The following is a 23,188-nucleotide window of genomic DNA, read 5'->3' as shown; positions in this document are numbered from 1 at the left end:
CATTAGCGATGTAGCGTAATGGAGGCCATGTTTTGCACTTGAAGCCATGCCAATTTCTTCTGTGGTTGTTTATTTTCTGGCTTGTTGTCCCAACAAGTTGTTCTAAATAAAGATCCTCATTATTCTCATAACATTATGCGCTCATTCACTGTACCATAGTAGGACGGCCGGGTATGACCACTGTTCAAACCCCAATTATGTGTCAGATATCAAAGTTGCCTTTTTTTTGTCTTAGTTACTGACATCATAATCATGTCTTTTTATTGTCAGTACAACACATTAATTTGCCCGTATTTAACATCTGTTGTCGTTGCCCTTAACCAATATATGTCGGCTGTATAGCAATGACTTTCTCTTCTTTGTTTCTATGTTTCTTATTTAGCCTATATCATTGTGGATTATTTTGCATTTACCCTTATATTCTGATAGCTCCATTTATTCCATTAGCAAAATGTCAGATATTTTACTCAAAGAAGATACTCACTTCCTTTCTCCCCTTTCTCTCTCTCTCCCCTCTCTCCTCTCTCCTCTCTTCTCTCTCTCTCTGTAGTATTTGTCCAGGCCAGTAAGCTCCAGCAGCACATCTTCTCAGCCCATGGCCAGGAGGATAAGATATACGACTGCTCCCAGTGCCCACAGAAGTTCTTCTTCCAGACAGAGCTACAGGTGAGCCCAAACACAGGCCACGTAGCGGTCACCACCACCATCAAGCACACACATAAACCTATACACACACTCGTGTGCGTGTACACATGAGCACGCAAACGCCCACGCAGGCACACACACATTTCATTTCGCCTACTGTCTGTCCCGGTTGGGATGGGAGACTCCGACGGAATTACTCCAGTTGGTTTCCAAACTAATTTGTGATCAACCGATACACAATGATTTGATTTGCTTATTAGACCTAAAATATCTGGAATTAGAAGGATTAGGGGAATGTGCTTTTTGGGGAGTAATTACTATACTGTATAGAGGCCGAAACACAGTTGAGTCAATAATATGCCTCCATTTCCCAGCCTCGTAATCACAGAGGAGACACTCATGGCTAAATATCATCTGTCTCCGTAGGGATACCATATCTGCCCTTCAACAAAGTTAGAATTTGGACTCTTATGAACTCTCAACGTTGTAGAGATAATTCGTTTTCGAGCAATCTCTTCCCACTGTCCTCAGAGTACTTGAACAAAACTAAAAGGCCTTATTTTATTTCAGTCTTCATCTGTTGTTTTCAACCAGCTCAATCGTTTTTGGGGGAATTGTGCCCTGGCAGGACATGCCATGTCTTTCCTCGTTTCTGGTACAAATCCCTTGTATCTGAAACATTGTGTGTTGGCGCCTCGTAGTTGAGCACTGAGTACCCTAAAATATACAAATATAGCCATCTGAGTAGAGCAAATTAATTGTCAACACTCATTAAAAAAAGCACCTTGTGAAACCCACTAGGACCGAACACCAGTCTACTGACCACGAGCCCCAACCACCACAGACACAGTCGGATTAGTGGTGCTAGCTAAGTATTAGCATCTAGCCAGCTGATGTAAGGGTGCATCCTGGGCTTTTGCTTAGCATTGACCAGACAGGAGATGTTGATATTGAGATTCAGCCAGTAAACACAGAGCCATGGTGTGCCAGGAGGAAGGTGAATGTGATCATTATCTACCAGACAGTTGAGTCTACAGAACAGCCAGTCATGAATAAACAAGTATTGAGGCATCACCTTCCAACATACAGGTTTGTCATGGAAGACAAGGATTATTAGTAACTAACAAGTCTTGTGTTTTCTAACAAACTCCTAGCTAGCATTGAGTCCTCTCTCTTAACACAACATGGCAAACACAGCATCTTATTTATCCAATTTCATCTGTCATTGGAACTAATGTTTTGAGTGTTTTCGCTATAGCCAGGGTTGTTACAAGTACCTGTAAACAATCTCAAATAACCTGGGGATGTTTTTCCAACTTTTTACTCTGACATTTTTTGGGCATGAAGTGATCCTCCAGCTCCCGGAGGTGTTGTTTCGTGCTTATATTGTTTAACACCCTTTGTGAAGAGACGGAGAGCGAACATGAAAGACATATGGCACTTTGTTGTGGAGCAGTGGGTTGTGAAAAGGAGAGCATGGATTGTGCTTAGGGATAAGACGATCATCATATTCAACCTGTACCGTGGCATGCTCTAGAAGCAACCCCCAATGGGTGCATACACACACACCGAAAGACACATGTGCACACATACACACACCTACACCTACACACAAAGACGCACACACACACACACCTACACGCAAAGACGCACACACACACACACCTACACGCAAAGACGCACACACACACACCTACACTTACACACACTGACGCACACACACACACCTACACGCAAAGACGCACACACACACACCCACACCTACACACAAAGACGCACACACACACACCTACACCTACACGCAAAGACGCACACACACACACCTACACCTACACACAAAGACGCACACACACACACCTACACCTACACGCAAAGACGCACACACACACACCTACACCTACACGCAAAGACTTTTCCCACTTAAACACGCATTCATTACGACATTTACATAAATCCACATCATTACAGACACACAAGAAGTTGATAAACACCAAAACCTCTAACTCCCCCTGGGGTTCCTTTGTTTACAAGAAGAAATTAAGAAATGTCTTTTCAAAGGAAGCACATTTTTCTTTGTAGACCTAGAATTTGTGTTGTACAACGTGGACAATATTTCCCATTAAGATACATCTTCTGAGTGTTCTAAAATATAGATGTCTCTTTTCTACTGCATCCATACTGCAACATACGAGATATAGTCAAGGTTTATGTACTGTGTACGAGTTGTTGTTTGTTGCGGGTTGTTGTTTTTGCCGACTATATCACTACTCAAAAATGTCTCCCTGACATGGTGAAGTAATTTGTCAATCTCTCTCTAGTGGAGCTATCATCCAGCAGTGAGGAGATAGATGCTGCTTCTCTCTCTGCCTGGTCTGCCTGGAGTTTTGAGTTACTCTCTCCTCCTCCACCCTGACACTCTGGCCCACTCTCTGGCTACCTCGGCTCCTCATCTCTCACAGTAGTCTGAAGAGGTCAGGGGGTTAGTGCAGGCAGGGAGAGAGAGGAGAGGGAGAGCTGCCTGCCACGGTAGGCAAGTACAGGGAAGCAGCAATGATATTTTATTAATTTGCCGCTGAGATTCCCTGAAACAGACCAAAGGCTGTGACAGGTATTCAGCGCTACCCCCCTCTCCTGCACCGCCTCCCCCCTCTATCCACCCATCCTCCCCCATCGCCTCCCCCTGTGAACTCTACCCTGCGAGGGGCGAGCCAATTTTTGCCGGCCTGTCGAGATGGATGATGGGAGAGCATCCATCTAATCAGCCCTCCCAGGAACCCCCGCCCGGCTGCCTCCCTTGGACCGGACAGATTGACTGACTCCTGGGCCTCGGTGCCCCAGAAACCACAGTCCAGAAGAAACTCTGCTCTCTCTCCCTTTCTCGCTGTCTTTCTCTCTCACTCTCTCTTTCCCTCTTTCTCTCTCTCTCTCTTTCTCTAGCCAAGCATTGAGACACATAGACCACCCCTTTGAGATATTTCATGAGGTGCTGATGGGGAGGGCCAATGGTTCAGTGTTGGTGCTAACAGGGCTAGCTGTGGTGTGATTTATCCGCTTTCTTACTCTCGCTCTCTCTCTTTTTCTCTCTCTCTCTCTGACCACTCAACCTCCCACTACCCCCTACTGACCACCCCTACGGCACACCCCCCCCACACAGTTATAAGAGTAGGAAACACATCCTCTTCTAGCCTCTCCTCCAATCTACTGTACTCTTAACACCTCCCATGCTCAGGTTGTCTCTACCCCTTACCCTGGTGTGGACAAGCCAGGGGTTTGTGGGTACTTAGGAGTGGCCATGCTGAAATACAACGGCAAACTTAAAAATACACTTTTTCCTCCCTTGGCATTAGCTTCAGTGGATGTGTCTCTCTCTGCCTTGTTACATAAGGAACTGAGCCACGGACAATGCTCTGCTTGCTACTGTACTGGATTAATGAGGCAGATCTATTAACTGATGGTGGCAGCAGTGAATTAGCCACAGCTTAAATTGGACATTTCTATGACTGGAAGTTCATTTGTTGAAGAAGCACATAAGTCCAGCAGCTCATCATTGGCCTGCTTGTGTTGCGATACCACCGCAAGTGCACATGCGTGGGATATATCCTCCCTCTCTATGGTGATGAACCCTAGTGCTCCTAAGCCTCCAAAGACAAGACAATGATATTCAAGTTACACAACAGTGAAGATTGCATTTCTTTCTGGGATGAGATTTCCCTCCCGTTCCACTTAGCCGGGGCTCTTTTTTATCCTTCGCTTTCATTATCATTCCTTGGAAGTGAGCGGCGTGAGATTGTAAGTCCTGCTCCAATTGATAGAGGAGGACAGTGAGTGGGTATACTAGGACTTCTCTCCCTTTCCTTAGATACCCGCAGGACACGCACCTTAATTGGAGGGTCTTTTAAAAGATTCCTTCAAAGACGACTCCGCTCGGTCCAAAGCTCCAGCTCTTTAATGAGTGCTAGAAGTGACAAGAGCATGTCTGTATCATGTTGTACTTCCTCTCCTCACAAGTGAGATTCTCCTTCTTTCTCTGTGTGTGACGGCCGTTATTGCCAAATAGTGACCGATTTTTGTGTTTTAATTAAGGAAATTCATAATTTTTGGGAAAATACTTTTAAAAAAAATGAAAAAATATGATATCTTGAAAATAAAGCAGAATAATCACCATGTGTTCACTGTATTGCTAATGATAGTATTGCATTAGCATGTATAATAGCATAGCATGTGTAAAGCGTAGCCCACTTTGTTAACAATATTAGAGTGATTTCTCAACGTCTGCGAGAGCAAAAAACTGACAGTCATCACACTAAATATTATTTAATATATATTTAATATTTATTATTATTTATTTAAGTTTGTCAATGTTTTTTGGTGGGTTCTCGCAGACTTTGAGAAACCAAAACGAGGCAAAGCATCATTCAGACATTGCGAATTGGGACTACAATTCCCATGAAGATTGATTTTAGAATTTACAATTTGGAATATGTCCCCACCTTTAGTGCACCATATCCTTAACACGCGTCACTCTGAGGCTGATCTACATTTGTTTAGCCCTCAGTGGCTTGCCAACACCTAGCTTTCTGAGAATACACTATCTTCATCTGCCAAGTGTGACAGCTTCACATGCGTTTGAACTTTTCTTTGTATCTTTTTAAATGACATGCCGTTCTTCTCTTCATCCGCCCATGTGCTCACAGTGCTGTCACCATTTCAAAAAGGTTGAAATAAAGAAAAGGGCACAACTGTGTGTTTGTGAAGCGCCATCATTAATATTTAAGCTTATTTATAATGATGTACAAACATGCTGTACAAACAGTCATCAGGGCTGTAAAAGGGGACGTAAACATTGTGAGATGAATGGCGCCGACGTAACACAGTCGTGGCGTTCTACTTTCCTACTGTAGGTGGATCAGAATTAGACAGCATGACAAACCTAATGATCCTAAGAGGATTTTCTCTCTGCAGTGTGTGTGTGTGTGTGTGTGTGTGTGTGTGTGTGTGTGTGTGTGTGTGTGTGTGTGTGTGTGTGTGTGTGTGTGTGTGTGTGTGTGTGTGTGTGTGTGTGTGTGTGTGTGTGTGTGTGTGTGTGTGTATGTACAGTATGTGTCTTTGTTTCTTCCTCTCCCATGGTGGGTCTGATGTGTGCATGCAAACACAGTGTCTGGAGGGAGACATGACAAAAACTCCCAGAAGCCTTTGAGGCATTCTTTTCTCTTCTTCTTCCTCCTCCGCTTGCTGTACTACTGGGAGAAGTTAAATCCAAACAAAGAGAGGGAAGGATGCTCTGTGTTGAAATCCATCACCCAGAGTTGATCTGTTCCCTAACCGCTTCTGTTATACTTTTTATTTGACTTTCGGCAACTTTGATAAAGCATGTCATTAACACTGGATGAGAAATACATTACAAGTTTAATTTACCTGGTCAAGGAGATTCACTTTGCAAGTGTCTGATTCTGAACGTGTTTCTACAAATTGCTGTTGAGGCTAGCTGGTCCTCACAGAATCCGATCGCACATCTCCTCATGGATTTATTTTCAAACACTGTATGTACAGTAATTATTAGACACTTCCGTTTCGTAAATACATGTTACATGACACCAAATCGGGTGGTCTGTCTTTTCTCGTTACACCTCAGAAGAGAAGGATTTCACCATTGATTTCACAATTGTGTAGCTGTTAAAAGCGAATATTCTGACAAGTGGCTAAACGTGAGACTGCATTTGTTCCTTGTTGGCATCACAGTTTCAACTCTCACCTCGTGAAGTGCTCAATCTAACAGTAGCCTCAAATTCACTCCCAGAATTCACTCTGTCACTGAAGTAGCTATAGCAGCAAGAGAGCCAGAGGAGTATTGTATGAGTGAGATTTCTGTGCTTTAGCATCATCGCCTACACCAGTCAAACTCCTGTCCCTAAGTGAAGTGGTTAAATGTGAGAGTAATTGTGTTTAGTTTCTGGGACTGACATGTGGAGCTCCATGGAACCCATCTCCCTCCCAGTGACAGGCTTGGATCCCATCCCCTCTACCCCCCTGCCACCCCCCTGCCTCAGTCTAATTAGTCTGTGTAGCCCAGGGCTCATGTCCTACCAAGACCCATCCCCCCATCTACTTCCCAAGATGGCTCCCCTAAGAAAGATCCTTAATTGGGTTCTTAAGTCATAGTCTTCATTTTTAGTGGGGAAAGGCATCTGTGTTTTGTAGCTATCACCTCAGAAATCAGTTTGGATTATTCTCTCTCTCCCTTTCTCTCGCTCACTTGCTTTTTCTTTATCTCCCTCACACACTCACATACATTCTATTTTTCTCCAGCTCCCTCCCTCTCGCCCTGTTTATATCTCTTATCTCCCTTCCTCTCACTTTCTTTCTCTCATCTCCCTCTTCCTCTCCATCTCTAACTCTTTCTCTCCACCTCCCTTCTTCCCCTCAACTCTCCATCTCTCTAACTCTTCCTCTATCCCTCTCTTCTATTCCTCTCCAACTCCTCACTTTCTATCGCCCCATCCCTCTCTCTCTCTCCATCTCTCTCTCTCTCTCTCTCTCCATCTCTCTCTCTCTCTCTCTCTCCATATCTCTCTCTCTCTCTCTCTCTCTCTCCATATCTCTCTCTCTCTCTCTCTCTCTCTCCATATCTCTCTCTCTCTCTCTCTCTCTCTCCATATCTCTCTCTCTCTCTCTCTCTCTCTCTCTCTCTCTCTCTCTCTCTCTCTCTCTCTCTCTCTCTCTCTCTCTCTCTCTCTCTCTCTCTCTCTCTCTCTCTCTCTCTCTCTCTCTCTCTCTCTTTCCTGCTCTCTAGTCTCTTCACATAATGAGGCTCCATAATAACCCAGCGGTTGTGCAGTTGTTTTGCTATCTCAGTCAAACAGCAGGATCACCCCATAGTGGGTTTCTAGCACCATTCACTTGTCTACTTAGACAGGGTAATGAGTATCATTTGGAGGAACAAAGCACACTAGCCCTCCAATCGGGTGGTCTGTCTTTTCTCGTTACACCTCAGAAGAGAAGGATTTCACCGTTGTTTTAGGTCTTTTGTACATCCAGCCAGACAATTCCAGCTATTACTCATTTATTACATAGCTATTATACACATAACCACATGCCAGGCTAATAAGACACACACACACACACACACACACACACACACACACACACACACACACACACACACACACACACACACACACACACACACACACACACACACACACACACACACACACACAGACACACACACCAAGTCTCCCCACCCTAGCCCCAGAGCTGTACTGAATGTCCACGAGTCCCCAGGCACCACACTTCAAACAAGACAGTCGGTTACCAAGGAGACCGTGGTGGTTGTGGCCAAACAGCGGACGAGGTCAACTCTCCCTACGGCCTGATAAGTGTTGACTGTGGAGAATGCCAGCTGCTAGTTTTATTTATTTATTTGTTTGTATTCTTCATTGGCTAAACTGGCTAGCAGTAAGCCTGGCCTGAGGCCAAACAGGAAGGGATTACACCCCTAGTGGACGAGCCAACAGTGGGGAATGAGGCTCACTCCATGCAAAGGGGAACTGAGTCAATACTGGCTTGTGTGCGTCAACACACAATCACTACTCAGACGGAACCCAGGGAACGTAGTACTGGGACCGCATGGGCCTGCTCTGTCTGGTCGTAAGGGTGAACTTCACATATACAGGTCATATATGATCAGTTTTGTTACAATAAGTGGAAAACACAATAAAACACCATAGAACACAATGGCTATTTAGTGCTTTGTGGAATGGAATATAATTTGCCCAGTTCTTTGTGTTCGTAGTTCAGATACAGCATGACCCATATATGTGTCTCTTAAAGCAGCCCAGTGTTCATGTTTAAAGGTCCAATGCAGCTGTTTTTATTTCAATATAAAATAATTTCTGGTTAACAATTAAGTACCTTACTGTGATTGTTTTAAATTAAAATGGTCAAAGAGAAATACAAATAGCTTCTTAACAAAGAGCAAGCAATAATAAGACTGTCTGTGAGTGGTCTGAGTGGGGAGTGGAGGTTTGCAACTCTGTTTCTTATTGGTCTATTAACTCATGTACCTCCTGGTGGTGTCACCAGGCAGGCCAAAACTCCATCAAACCAAGCATTTTATGAATTTTCAAGCATTTTATCATAATGTTCACAATTTCACAGTGTTATTCCATATTGTGGAAATATATATAAAACATAGGAAATCACGTTTTTGACTGCACTGGGCCTTTAACCTGTTATCTGTTCTGAGGCCTGTGAGGTCTTTGTCTCAGCATAGCTCAGCGGCAGCCTGCTCTGCTCTTATGCCTTAATTAAACTCCTGACTGATGACTAGCAGTGTGCTGCGGCTGGATCTCTGTGGTTTGGCGCTCCGCTTGCTCCCTGTGCTCCAGATGCAGCTATGTTAGCAGACTTATGACAGCTACGAGCAGAGAGGTAGTTTCAGCTCACACTGACTAGACATGGGGGGCTAGCCTAGGGCTGTTACGGTGACCGTAATACCGCTACACAGGTAATAGTCAACACACAATCACTACTCAGACGGGATCCGGTCATGAGTCTTGACGGCAGTCAAATAACACGTGATCGTTTAGTCACGGTGATTAGGCTTCTCCAAGCTCTGATGCTGCTGATGGTCATTAGTAGCCTACCAAACTTGTTAACTGCCTGGTACTCAGCATTCTATTGTCCCTCTAATCACTCTGACATCAATGTAAATGTAATCGAAAATCTAATCAAACACTTCATGAGAGCCCATGAGTTCATGTTGCGAAACATTTCTATAGGCTATGCAGTATCTTCAATATGCATCTGGGAATTGGAAAGGACACTTGCAGTTGCATCCCCGATGTGTCACTTGTAGCCTGTGAGAAAGACCCGATCACGTGACGGGCATTGGCTAATAAGAATTTAGCTATCTGAGAGAGCCATGTGAGTGAGAGGTGCTTCGGAGCATGCAGCCAGGAGAAGGGAATTATAATTATTATATTCAGCCCAAGAGCACAACGGCCACTGGCCGCAAAAGGCATGGATTATTGTGTTTGTCAAATTGGGAATGAGAGACTGATGAAGTGTGTGCAACCTGCGCAAAAAAACAAAGCAGAGCTCATGCCTTTCATGCGACTTTTTTCAAATCATCAGTACAGTATCAGTACAGCATCTTGCAGCCTTAGAATGTATTAAAAATCAAAACAAATAGCCCAACCTTTGTATCACAACTAAAGTTGCATGAATAACTCTAAATAAAGCATATAGGAGCACCTGTTTATTTGTTAACTGCTCAACACAGAATAGTGCGCACTCCCTCAAATCGTTTGGAGAAAATATCCTTTCTATTTTATTCAGCTATGTTCAATTGTTTTCTTCATACTATAAAATAATGCGACGCAATTCTAAGCAGATATTGTTTTCCAAATGCACTAGTGTAGCCCACAGCCATATGGCATAGCCAGATCAGGGCCTAACATAAGGACAACTACATTTTCTTCACATTATGTTTCTTTAGACCTGTCTAACATAAATAATGGATTTATTGTGATGGTGTAGGCTATATTATATAGATTTATTAGACTTTTTTAAATGTCGATGTTCCAAAGGTCTGCATCATTGGATTGTAGGCTATTCGTGGAAGCCAGGCGATACCAATTGTGTTTATGTTAATGAACAGTTAATTACCGTGAGACCTGCAGTTATTTGCTTGACAATCACCGGCTGACAAAATGTAATGACTGCCACAGCCCAAGGCTAACTGCTACTGCTTAGACATGGGGAGGGCTAGCCACTACTGCTTAGACATGGGGAGGGCTAGCCGCTACTGACTAGATATGGGGAGGCTAGCCGCTACTGACTAGACATGGGGAGGGCTAGCCGCTACTGACTAGACATGGGGAGGGCTAGCCACTACTGCTTAGACATGGGGAGGGCTAGCCACTACTGCTTAGACATGGGGAGGGCTAGCCGCTACTGACTAGATATGGGGAGGCTAGCCACTACTGACTAGACATGGGGAGGCTAGCCACTACTGACTAGATATGGGGAGGGCTAGCCGCTACTGACTAGATATGGGGAGGCTAGCCGCTACTGACTAGATATGGGGAGGCTAGCCACTACTGACTAGACATGGGGAGGCTAGCCACTACTGACTAGACATGGGGAGGGCTAGCCACTACTGACTAGACATGGGGAGGGCTAGTCACTACTGACTAGACATAAGGAGGGCTAGCCGCTACTGACTAGACATGGGGAGGGCTAGCTGCTATTGACTAGATATGGGGAGGGATAGCCACTACTGACTAGACATGGGGAGGGCTAGCCACTACTGACTAGACATGGGGAGGGCTAGCCACTACTGACTAGATATGGGGAGGGCTAGCCACTACTGACTAGACATGGGGAGGCTAGCCACTACTGACTAGACATGGGGAGGGCTAGCCACTACTGACTAGATATGGGGAGGCTAGCCGCTACTGACTAGACATGGGGAGGGCTAGCCACTACTGACTAGATATGGGGAGGGCTAGCCACTACTGCTTAGACATGGGGAGGGCTAGCCGCTACTGACTAGACATGGGGAGGCTAGCCACTATTGACTAGATATGGGGAGGGCTAGCCGCTACTGACTAGATATGGGGAGGGCTAGCCGCTACTGACTAGATATGGGGAGGCTAGCCGCTACTGACTAGATATGGGGAGGCTAGCCACTACTGACTAGACATGGGGAGGCTAGCCACTACTGACTAGACATGGGGAGGGCTAGCCACTACTGACTAGACATGGGGAGGGCTAGCCACTACTGACTAGACATAAGGAGGGCTAGCCGCTACTGACTAGACATGGGGAGGGCTAGCTGCTATTGACTAGATATGGGGAGGGCTAGCCACTACTGACTAGACATGGGGAGGGCTAGCCACTACTGACTAGACATGGGGAGGGCTAGCCACTACTGACTAGATATGGGGAGGGCTAGCCACTACTGACTAGACATGGGGAGGCTAGCCACTACTGACTAGACATGGGGAGGGCTAGCCACTACTGACTAGATATGGGGAGGGCTAGCCGCTACTGACTAGATATGGGGAGGGCTAGCCACTACTGACTAAACATGGGGAGGGCTAGCCACTACTGACTAAACATGGGGAGGGCTAGCCGCTACTGACTAAACATGGGGAGGGCTAGCCACTACTGACTTGACATGGGGAGGGCTAGCTGCTACTGACTAAACATGGGGAGGGCTAGCCGCTACTGACTAGATATGGGGAGGGCTAGCCACTACTGACTAGACATGGGGAGGGCTAGCTGCTACTGACTAAACATGGGGAAGGCTAGCCACTACTTACTAAACATGGGGAGGCTAGCTGCTACTGACTAGACATGGGGAGGGCTAGCTGCTACTGACTAGACATGGGGAGGGCTAGCCACTACTGACTAAACATGGGGAGGGCTAGCTGCTACTGACTAGATATGGGGAGGGCTAGCCACTACTGACTAGATATGGGGAGGGCTAGCCACTACTGACTAGACATGAGGAGGGCTAGCCACTACTGACTAGATATGGGGAGGGCTAGCCGCTACTGACTAGACATGGGGAGGGCTAGCCGCTACTGACTAGACATGGGGAGGGCTAGCCGCTACTGACTAGACATGGGGAGGGCTAGCCGCTACTGACTAGACATGGGGAGGGCTAGCCGCTACTGACTAGACATGGGGAGGGCTAGCCACTACTGACTAGACATGGGGAGGGCTAGCCGCTACTGACTAGACATGGGGAGGGCTAGCCGCTACTGACTAGACATGGGGAGGGCTAGCCGCTACTGACTAGATATGGGGAGGGCTAGCTGCTACTGACTAGATATGGGGAGGGCTAGCCACTACTGACTAGACATGGGGAGGGCTAGCTGCTATTGACTAGATATGGGGAGGGCTAGCCGCTACTGACTAGATATGGGGAGGGCTAGCCGCTACTGACTAGATATGGGAAGGGCTAGCCGCTACTGACTAGACATGGGGAGGGCTAGCCGCTACTGACTAGATATGGGGAGGGCTAGCCGCTACTGACTAGATATGGGGAGGGCTAGCCGCTACTGACTAGATATGGGGAGGGCTAGCCGCTACTGACTAGATATGGGGAGGGCTAGCCGCTACTGACTAGATATGGGGAGGGCTAGCCACTGCTGACTAAACATGGGGAGGCTAGCCACTACTGACTAAACATGGGGAGGGCTAGCTGCTATTGCTTAGACATGGGGGGGGGGGCTAGCCACTACTGACTAAACATGGGGGGGCTAGCTGCTATTGCTTAGACATGGGGGGGGGGGGGGGGGGCTAGCCACTACTGACTAGACATGGCGAGGGCTAGCCGCTACTCACTAGATATAGGGAGGGCTAGCCACTACTGACTAATCATGGGGAGGCTAGCCACTACTGACTAAACATGGGGAGGCTAGCCACTACTGACTAAACATGGGGAGGCTAGCTGCTACTGACTAGACATGGGGATGGCTTGCCGCTACTAGGGCTGTGGGATGTATGACAATAGCAAATGGTGGATGTCTTGGATGGAACATTGGTCACTTCAATAATGTTTACATACTGTTTTACCTATTTCATATTTATATACTGTATTCTAGTCAAGGTCATCCTATTCAACTATTGCTATTCTATCCATGTATTCTTCAGATATACTATTTATTCTATCCACATACTGTCCATAATGTCTATACATCCCATCATATATATAACATTTGATTTGATTTTGGATTTATTTGGATACGTGTAGCAGAAGAAATGGGAGAACTAGAATCTGTAGAATCTCTTGCTGATATGAATGTATGATTTAGAAGAAAAGTTCATGTTCATACATTACATGGCCCAAAGTTAATTGTTTGGAAAGCCTGGGTTTTCAATGTCCGTTGAAATGTAGCAAATCAAATTTACTTGACTTCTGAGTCCTTTATAACTCCCTAAATTATTCTGTAGTAAATGATTTACTCAGTAGCTAGGTTTCCATCCAATTGGCGACTGATTTTTATGCAAATATTCTAAAATCCACATAAAAACTATGCACATTTCCCACCCGAGATGTTTCCATCAAATTGACTTGTTGCGGATAAAAGGCTGTGCCCGATGACGTAGTGCAAATAGAAATACCTTTTGCGATTAAATTCCCATGTACCAAATAAAAATACAAGTTAAATGGGTTTACATCACATTTTCAACTCTACTGATGGGTACACTCACAATTTAGTTTTAGTTTTATAGCCTATCTGGTATTGGCACGTGTACTCTAGCCAACAGCTGGCAGATACAGTGTGGGTATAGCTTACCTGATGAGATTATTATGGACAAAACAGCAAGATTCAAATGGCAGCCAAGCATCGATGACCATGTCACCAGAATAAGACCCTCTATATTTATTGGGAAGGAGCATCAATCTCAGCACCTTGCACTTTCACCACACTGTGAAGTTCATCATAACATGCTGCTTTCCCGAAGAGTCGTAGTGGGAGGACCGCACTACATGTCATCGCGGGACTCCAATTTGACTTCGATATGATGTTATTATATCAAAATTTGCTCATAAAAGCATTTCCACCGGCATTTCTCGCATAATTAATTTTACAGACACAAAAAGATCCCACCTTGTCTAGCGTATTTTGTTATGTCCACATTTGGAACGTTTACCGACAAATGTTCTGTTTCCATCAGGCCTGTTGTGACATTTTTATCCAACATACTTTGCTCGCATAAAAAGGTTGGATGGAAACCTGATTAGTGTTGTGAATTGGTGCTCATAAAACGTGAGAACAAATGTTTAACATTTGAAGTATGGCTCTTTGAGGCCTAGTGGATCTGATGTTTTTCACCTGGCCTGGTCTAAGTGCTCTGAGTTGCCTGGCCTCACACTTGTATAATATAATTTCTCCTCGACTTTCCCCGAGATTCAGGAGTCCCCCAAGACCCAAGCTTAGAGACTCATTATTGTTCACTCTATCAGCTTTCTGAACACTCTATAAACGCAGAACTCTGGGTAATATAAGCCAGGCTACAACCAAAAAGAATGACAGTGTCAGATGATTTCTTAGTCCTGCTAGAGTTTTGCCTATATGTATTATCAACTAACTTTATGCTACGAGCCAAAAGTTTTGATAGATTTCATAAATATTTCATCACTCTTGACTGTTTTGGGTAGTTTGTAGATTCAATGTGTAGGAGTAAATGAGAGGTTCAAAATGGCCGCTGATCCGTTTGGCCTTTTCCTCTGCAGAGCTGATGTAACAGGCACACCTCTGTTGCCTTGCCGTACTGGAGCCCAGACCGGTGCTATCGATGGAGACCAGAGGAATGGGAAACGACATAAAGAATGATTAGTTAATAAATCAACTCCCCAGCCTGCATGCACTTTCCCCCTCTCCCTCTCGCACTCTTACTCTCGCTCTCACTCCCTCTTCTTCTCTCTGTTAAATTCCTAAAACATGTTGCACCTGTTTGCATGGGTACACAGGTCCCCTGCCGGGCATTCTCCCCCCTCTCCTTCCTCTGCCCCCAAGGGCGTTGCAGGGATATGATGTAATCAGATGAAAGAAGGCGGATGGAGGGTTAACAGTGGCAGAGAGCCAGTCGATCAAGGAGAGAGAGGAAGAAGAAGAGGCTTCTCAGACACAGTATTCACTAGGGAGAGAGGCGGGTGCACATTATTGATCAGAGTAAAATTTTATTTAATGGAGAATTGACTACTAAGGGTTTTACCTTAGCTATGCTGGTAACTGGGGCCTGCAATACAGCCTTATGGTGGAGCCCAGTGAGTGGTTGGGAAGAAGGACGATGGGGGGTAAGGGAGAGGGGAGAATGGGGGTAAGAAAGTTGGGTGATTGGGGGGAGATTGGTGGTTGGGGGGAAAGGAGATGGGGGAAGCAAAGAGATGTGGGGTAAGGAGTTTCGGGGATTGGGTCAATCAATCTGTTATGAATTGTGCATTATGCAGAAATAGCTCTGCCATTTCCTGGTTTCCTAATTTCAGTTTGTGACAAAACAAGTACATTAGAGTGTCTAGTTTGAGAAATGTACGCCTCACAAGTCCTCAACTTGCAGCTTCATTAAATAATACCTGCAAAACACCAGTCTCAACGTCAACAGTGAAGAGACGACTCCGGGATGCTGGCCTTCTAGGCAGAGTTCCTCTGTCTAATGTCTGTGTTCTTTTGCCCATCTTAATCTTTTCTTTTTTTTGGCCAGTCTGAGATATGTCTTTTTCTTTACAACTCTGCCTAGAAGGCCAGCATCCCGGAGTCACCTCTTCACTGTTGACGTTGTGACTGGTGTTTTGCGGGTACTATTTAATGAAGCTGCCAGTCTGTTTCTCAAACTACACACTCAAATGTACTTGTCCTCTTGCTCAGTTGTGCACCGGGGCCTCCCACTCCTCTTTCTATTCTGGTTAGAGCCAGTTTGAGCTGTTCTGTGAAGGGAGTAGTACACAGCGTTGTACAAGATCTTCAGTTTCTTGGCAATTTCTCGCATGAAATAGCCTTCATTTCTCAGAACGAGAATAGACTGAAGAGTTTCAGAAGAAAGTACTTTGTTTCTGGCCATTTTGAGCCTGTAATCGAACCCACAAATGCTGATTCTCCAGATACTCAACTAGTCTAAAGAAGGACTGTTGTAATGCTTCTTTAATCAGGACAACAGTTTTCAACTGTGCTAACATGATTTCAAAAGGGTTTTCTAACGATCAATTAGCCTTTTAAAATGATAAACTTGGATTAGCTAACACAACGTGCCATTGGAACACAGGAGTGATGGTTGCTGATAATGGGCCTCTGTACGCCTTTGTAGATATTCCATAAAAAATCTGCTGTTTTCAGCTACAATAGTCATTTACAACATTAACCTGTTGAGGCTGGGGGCGCTGTTGTCACTATTTATGGTAATCTTGTAATTTTTGAAACGGCTTCCTACAAAACTCTTGATCGTACAATATGCATATTATTATTATTATTGGATAGAAAACAGTCTATAGTTTCTATAGGAGTTGAAATTTTGTCTCTAAGTGGAACAGAACCCATTCTACAGCAATTTCCCTGACATGGAGTCAGATTTCAGAAATTTTGGCCCCTGATCTGGAGTCAGTTAAAAGGCCACTGTTATTGCTATGAGTATACGGACACTGCTTACGTCTTCCCCTGGATGCCTTTACGTGATGACGATTTGAATGGGGTCGATTGCGCGTTCACAGGCACTATAAATTAAAAAACCCTGTAGCTAGTAAGTCTTTTGGAGCTGCGTTATGCGCGTGGAGGACACCGACCCGCACCTGTTCCAAGCATTAGTGTTGGGAGTAATCTTTCTCCGGTCATGTTAAGACTCGTTATAGGAGTTAAAAACATCATAAGGTAGTTAATTTAAAGCGTTTTATAGCAATTTATATCCGTTTAGTGCGATTTTGGGACATTTATTTCTGAAACGCTGTGAATCGCCGGGCACGCTTCCAGTTCATGCTGAACGCAGTTGGCATTTCCACATGGCAAGAGGACAGCTTTCCACCAAAAGACGATTAGACCCAAGAAAGGATCCTTTGCCCAAGATACTGATGGAAGAACAGCTCAAAGTAGGACATTTTTATTATGATAAATCGTGTTTCTGTCGAAAAATGTTAGTGGCTTAGGACGCCATGTTTTTTGACGTAGCTTCGCTTGGCGCAAACTGTATTGAAAAGTAAGGATAATTTAAAAAATGTAATTCCGCGATTGTATTAAGAATTAAATTGTCTATCAATCGATGTCCACCCTATATTTTTTAGTCACGTTTATGAGTATTTATGTATAAGAGTAGATCACTGTCTAATATGGCGCACGGACATTTTCTCACCAGCTGGGCTACTTTCCCCATTGTCTAACCATGATTTTGGTGGCTAAATATGCACATTTTCGAACAAACTGTATATGCATGTTGTAATGTGATGTTACAGGGGTGTCATCTGAAGAATTCTGAGAAGGTTAGTGAAAAAAATAATATATTTTGGCGATGTTGACGTTATCGCTCACTTTGGCTAGAATTAATGCTGGGGTAATGTTTGCACCTGTGCTATGCTAATATAACGATTTATTGTGTTTTCGCTGTAAGACACTTAGAAAATCTGAAATATTGTCTGTATTCACAGGATCTGTGTCTTTCGATTAGTGTATGCTGTGTATTTTTACGAAATGTTTGATGATTAGTAAGTAGGTAAACACGTTGCTCTATGTAGTTATTCTAGTCCATTTGTGACGGTGGGTGCAATTGTAACCTATGCCATCTACCTGAAATATGCACATTTTTCTAACAAAACCTATCCCATACCATAAATATGTTATCAGACTGTCATCTGATGAGTTTTTTTCTTGGTTAGGGGCTATAAATATCTTAGTTTAGCCGAATTGGTGATAGGTACTGGTGTTGGTGGACAAATAAAAGATGGTGGATTATGCTAATGTGTTTTTAGGTAATAGATGTACATCTTTACATATTGTGTCTTCCCTGTAAAACATTTTAAAAATCGGACATGTTGGCTGGATTCACAAGATCTGTGTCTTTCATTAGCTGTATTGGACTTTAATGTGTGAAAGTTAAATATTTAAAAAAAAATATTTTTTTTGAATTTCGCGGCTCTGCCTTTTCAGTGGGGGTGGGGGGGGAGTGCCGCTAGCGGCACCCTCAGCCTAGACAGGTTAACAATGTCTACGCTGTATTTCTGATCAATTTGATGTTATTTTAATGGACAAAAAATGTCTAAGTGACCCCAAACTTTTGAACGGTAGTACATATTTGGCTGAATTACACTGAGTGAACGGTTGCACACATTGGCCAGAAACTACTTCAAGAATTGTTTTAAATTATGGAGTGGAAATGCAATGACAGTTATTATTATTATTTTTTTCACTTTCTTTCTCTCATCTCCCTCTTCCTCTCCATCTCTAACTCTTTCTCTCCACCTCAACTCTCCATCTCTCTAACTCTTCCTATAGCCCTCTCTTCTCTTCCTCTCCATCTCCTCACTTTCTATCGCCCCATCCCTCCATCTCTCCATCTCTCCATCTCTCCATCTCTCCATCTCTCTCTCTCTCTCTCTCTCTCTCTCTCTCTCTCTCTCTCTCTCTCTCTCTCTCTCTCTCTCTCTCTCTCTCTCTCTCTCTCTCTCTCTCTCTCTCTCTCTCTCTCTCTCTCTCTCTCTCTCTCTCTCTCTCCCTGTGGTCTCCACTGATATACAGAACAGTGTCTCTCTTCCATTCTGTGGAGTTCAATATCCACAGAGGTAAAGGTATCATTTTCTTTTTACCTTTTTTTCTCTCTTTCTTTTCTTTCTATTTCCCTCCAGCCTGCATGGCTGCCACTGCAACTGAAGTCGTTTAGCACCGTCCTTGAAAAAGCCCTCAGTGAGAAAAACTCCTGGCATGTTTAAGGAAAAGGTAGAATGCAGTGTGTGTCAGACAGAGCTGAGACGGGGATGGGCGGGGGGTACTCCCTAGGGGGGGGGTATTTTCCCCTCTAATAGCTGTTACGAGCCCTACATTATATCCAAGGAGCTACGTTCCTTTGGGGTCCACACACACACACACACACACACACACACACACACACACACACACACACACACACACACACACACACACACACACACACACACGCATACATACATACACACAGGCGCACTCTTTCTCTTACACACACAGGCACACATCGCATACACACAGACAAAAAAAAACACACACCCTCTCCCAACCGCTTTGCTCGCTCCATGTCAATATCCTGCCATTTGAAGTCACGTACTGCAGGGGCTTCTGTGAGTCACCGAGGAGCCAGGGTAATGGGCCGCATTCATTAATAGGGTTGCCGTGCTCCTGTCCCTCCCCAGCAACGCCACGGATGTCTTCACTGGGGTATGAGGGGATAGGGAGGGGTGGTCGTCCCGTGGGGAGTCTCCTCCCAGACTCACTTAAAGGAGCTTTATTTCACAGAGAGAAGAGAGGGAAGAGAGAGAGAGAGGGAAACAGAGGAAAGGCCGGGGCTGGCTCTTTAAAAGGGAGTGCAGGGGCCCATACGGGGGCCCAGGTGAGCCGAGGTTAACCCTTCCAGGGGTCACACTCCCTCCTGCCCCCCGTCAAACAGCTTATTATCCCACCTGTCGGAAAGTAATCGCTCCGGCTGAAAGGAAAGGTGTCGAGGTGTTTAAATGCTTTGTATGGAGGCACTTGAAAGGGTAAAGAGGGAGGGGTGGAGGGGAGTAATGGACGAGGCCTAGCCTGCCTGAGGGATGCTGCTATGTTGATAAGACTGAAGGTGACACTAGTCAGTACATTGCTAAACTCACCTTCATGGCTCAGGCTCTTTCCGTGTTGTTTATTTAAAGATAATTCAATCTTACCCAGAGTAAGCGTTTGTGTATTTGTGTGTGGGTGTGTGTGAATGTCAGTGTTTTTGTGTGTATAATCGGTGTCAGTGCGTGCATGCATGCTGATGAGTATGTGACAGGTGTGTCTTGTCCGTGCCAGTGTAGAGAGTCCAAGGCCGTGTTTTTAACAGGGTGCAGCAAGTGGGGCATGTGGTTTGCATTAAAGGGATTAGCAGTCACTTCAAAAGATGACCTGGATTCAGCCCATCAGGGACACCAGTTACACCCCCCTGGTCGACACACACACTCCCTCCCTTTAAAAAAACCTAGCTGGCACAGCTGTCCCCGCTACAACCACTCTCTCTCACCACACCGGCGTGTGCGTGCGTGCGTGTGTAAAGATATTCAAACATCCTCAGAAATCCTGTACTTATTTTTCTGTAGTATATGTCATATCTCTAATTGCTGCATCTGAATCCCAAGTGTAATTGACCTGTTGTTATTCTACGGTAGTTACACTTCCAGTACACATTATGTAAACATGTCTATTAATATGGTGATTCATATATTCCATCACGGGTATTACATGGTAACTGTTGTTTCCATGGCCACAGCCATTGGTCTGATGTTGGTATTGTTGGTTGGGGATTGAGATGTTGGAGGGACGGAGACGTTGTCAGCTCAGCAGTGACGTGTCAGTGTGCCAGTGGAGGACTTAACCATATTTAATCCCAGGACATATTGATCCATATAACTATTGACTGCTGCTCGGTTTTGATTGGATTTGTGTAATGCAAACGCCACATAAACCCACAACATGACATTCACCACTCACAACACTACGTCAATTACTAACCCTCTGAAAAGAAATGGTGAATTCTACAGTATTAAAGTCTGCCTTAATGTTGATGAAAATCAATTATTCATTTTAGGTTATGAAGTGTTCAAATTCAAACTTGCTAAATTGAGAAAATGTTGAATTAAATCAAATGTCCTTGTGTTGAATTTGATATTGATTCAGTAATTTCATTCCTTTCTTTCTCTCTCGGTTATTCCTCCACTTCAGAACCACATGTTGACTCAGCACAGCAGTTAACCAGGCAGATTATCAGTGGACCTGAGGAGGAGAGGAGAACCATACGGCGAGGAGGAGAATCATGTCTGACCCGGTCGGTCCTCCAGCCACCTTCAGTGCAATATCCCACTGGCTCTTTTGCACTGAACTTTGGATTCAGTTCACACCGGGAAGGAACATGTCACACACACAAAAAGAAAAAGGACGGATGAAAGACAGAGGGGTGAAAAAAGGACAGAAAAACTTAGCTCTGGTCTTTGACTGGTTGTTATTTCAACAATACTGGCCCACTATCTTTGTAAATAGAAATTGTTCATGTGTTGCTTAATAACTTCAGCTATATTGCAGTCTTATACAGTATTTGCCATTGTACAGTTCTGAACCGTTTGTCCCCAAAAAAATAACTAGAAAAAAATAACAATGCCACTGTCAGTCAGAAGAGGTGGAATTTATCAACAATGTGTTGGTGAAACAGGGTGCCAATGTGGGGTATTATTATGTAGGGAACAGGAAGTTGTGGTATGGTCAGTCAGGACCCTTTTCATCAGTGCCCATTTCCTGTATGTGGACACTATCCTGACCTGGTCACTCGTCACTGAAGCGGGTAGCAGGGTGCTTGATCACCAGCAGAACCTGACATTGTGACGTTACAGGTCTCATTCCAACATGGTTGTCCTTCTAGAAGACCAGCTGAGGACTGAATGGTGCATTTAATCTGGTCCTCCTGCCTGGGCAAGTTCCAATGAAAGGAAGAGAAAAAAAGAAGGAAAAACAGGATAGGGTTCTGATATATGCAAAAGCAGTGACACAGATTTGGAAAGGCCAGCTAGCTCCTCTGGTTGGCACGGGAACAGAGGCATCGTGAACCCCCCTGTGTCTCCTAGAGCATCATGGGGGGGATCTCCAGCCCACTGATTTAAACCTGTACAATTCTGTTATTAATGTTTACTGCTCGTTCAAGCCTGGAGATTACTGGAATTTTTTTCTTCTCGTTTTCGTTAGCTCTTTGTATTTTCGATTTTTTTTGCAATGGGGAATACATCCATTTTGATTTGGGGTCATTGTGGAGACTATACATGTATTAAGTCTCTCTGTAGGGATGTGCTTATGAAACTTATGTCCTGGGCTCTCCTGAAGAGTTCCCAACTTATCCCCTTCCTTCCTCGTTTCCTGCAGTATCCCATTGCTCTGCTCTCTGCTCAAGCTGGAAGCCATTGTGGCGTTATTATACACCAATATAAATCAATCTGTTACAGATGTAGGATCTTAATTTGACCAGTTTTACAGCAGGAAAATAATTCTGCAGCAACAGGAAATGTGAATTATTGTGTGGATTATAATTAATCAACATTTTTGTAGCAGTTGATACATTTTTTGGGTAGGAAAAATCTATTCAAAATCAAGTCAAATCAAGACAAACTTTAGAAGCCTTTTTAAACCTTGAGTACATTATAATATTTCATTTCCTGATATGCAGGAAATTTCCTGCAACAACAATGTGATTAAATTAAGATCCCACATCTGTATGTAAATGTTTTTGCATTCATTGAACCTGAGATGCACTTTTGTATGAAACTTTAATGTTTTGACCTTTTGATTGAGAATTGTTCATACTCAGTTTACAGGAAATTAACCACCATCTCCTGCTGCAGCAAAAGGACAGTTCTCTTCTCTGATGTTATTCAAATGTTATTGTACAAATATGGAGTTCTGTATTTGGCAGACCTCATTTTTGTGTTGCACATGTGATAAAATATTAAAAATGTATGAGAAAACGGCTCCTATGGCCCTTCATTTGTGTGTTCATGTGTTTTGTGAGTGTGCATTTGTGTGTGTGTGTGTGTGTGTGTGTGTGTGTGTGTGTGTGTGTGTGTGTGTGTGTGTGTGTGTGTGTGTGTGTGTGTGTGTGTGTGTGTGTGTGTGTGTGTGTGTGTGTATCAATTCATTTGATTAAGTAACAAGATGGGCCCTTGACAGCATGAACATGATCATCTTCAAAACCTTACTTTGGATTTTTGGTTTTAAATCAAATTGCATCCTTTTAAAATTTGACCTTCGTTTAACTAGGCAAGTCAGTAAAGAACAAATTCTTATTTACAATGACAACCTAC

General features: G+C 44.3%; 1 protein-coding gene across 5 annotated transcripts in view; it reads left to right on the top strand.

Moving 5' to 3' along the window:
* Positions 1–22,852, top strand: part of LOC129824120 (zinc finger protein 521-like) — a 152,146-nt gene extending 129,294 nt beyond the window's left edge. For all 5 annotated transcript variants that reach the window (XM_055883476.1, XM_055883475.1, XM_055883472.1 and 2 more), the window contains 2 exons: positions 551–666; positions 21,069–22,852. In XM_055883476.1, the coding sequence (XP_055739451.1) occupies positions 551–666; positions 21,069–21,098 (146 nt within the window). In that variant the 3' untranslated portion in view covers positions 21,099–22,852. The remainder of the gene's footprint in view (positions 1–550; positions 667–21,068) is intronic.
* The last annotated feature ends 336 nt before the right edge of the window (positions 22,853–23,188 follow it).

Source organism: Salvelinus fontinalis, chromosome 26 (genome assembly GCF_029448725.1).
Source record: "Salvelinus fontinalis isolate EN_2023a chromosome 26, ASM2944872v1, whole genome shotgun sequence".
Lineage (NCBI taxonomy): Eukaryota > Metazoa > Chordata > Actinopteri > Salmoniformes > Salmonidae > Salvelinus > Salvelinus fontinalis.
The sequence above is the reverse complement of the archived record's forward strand: the minus strand, read 5'-3'. Positions and strand labels throughout refer to the sequence as shown.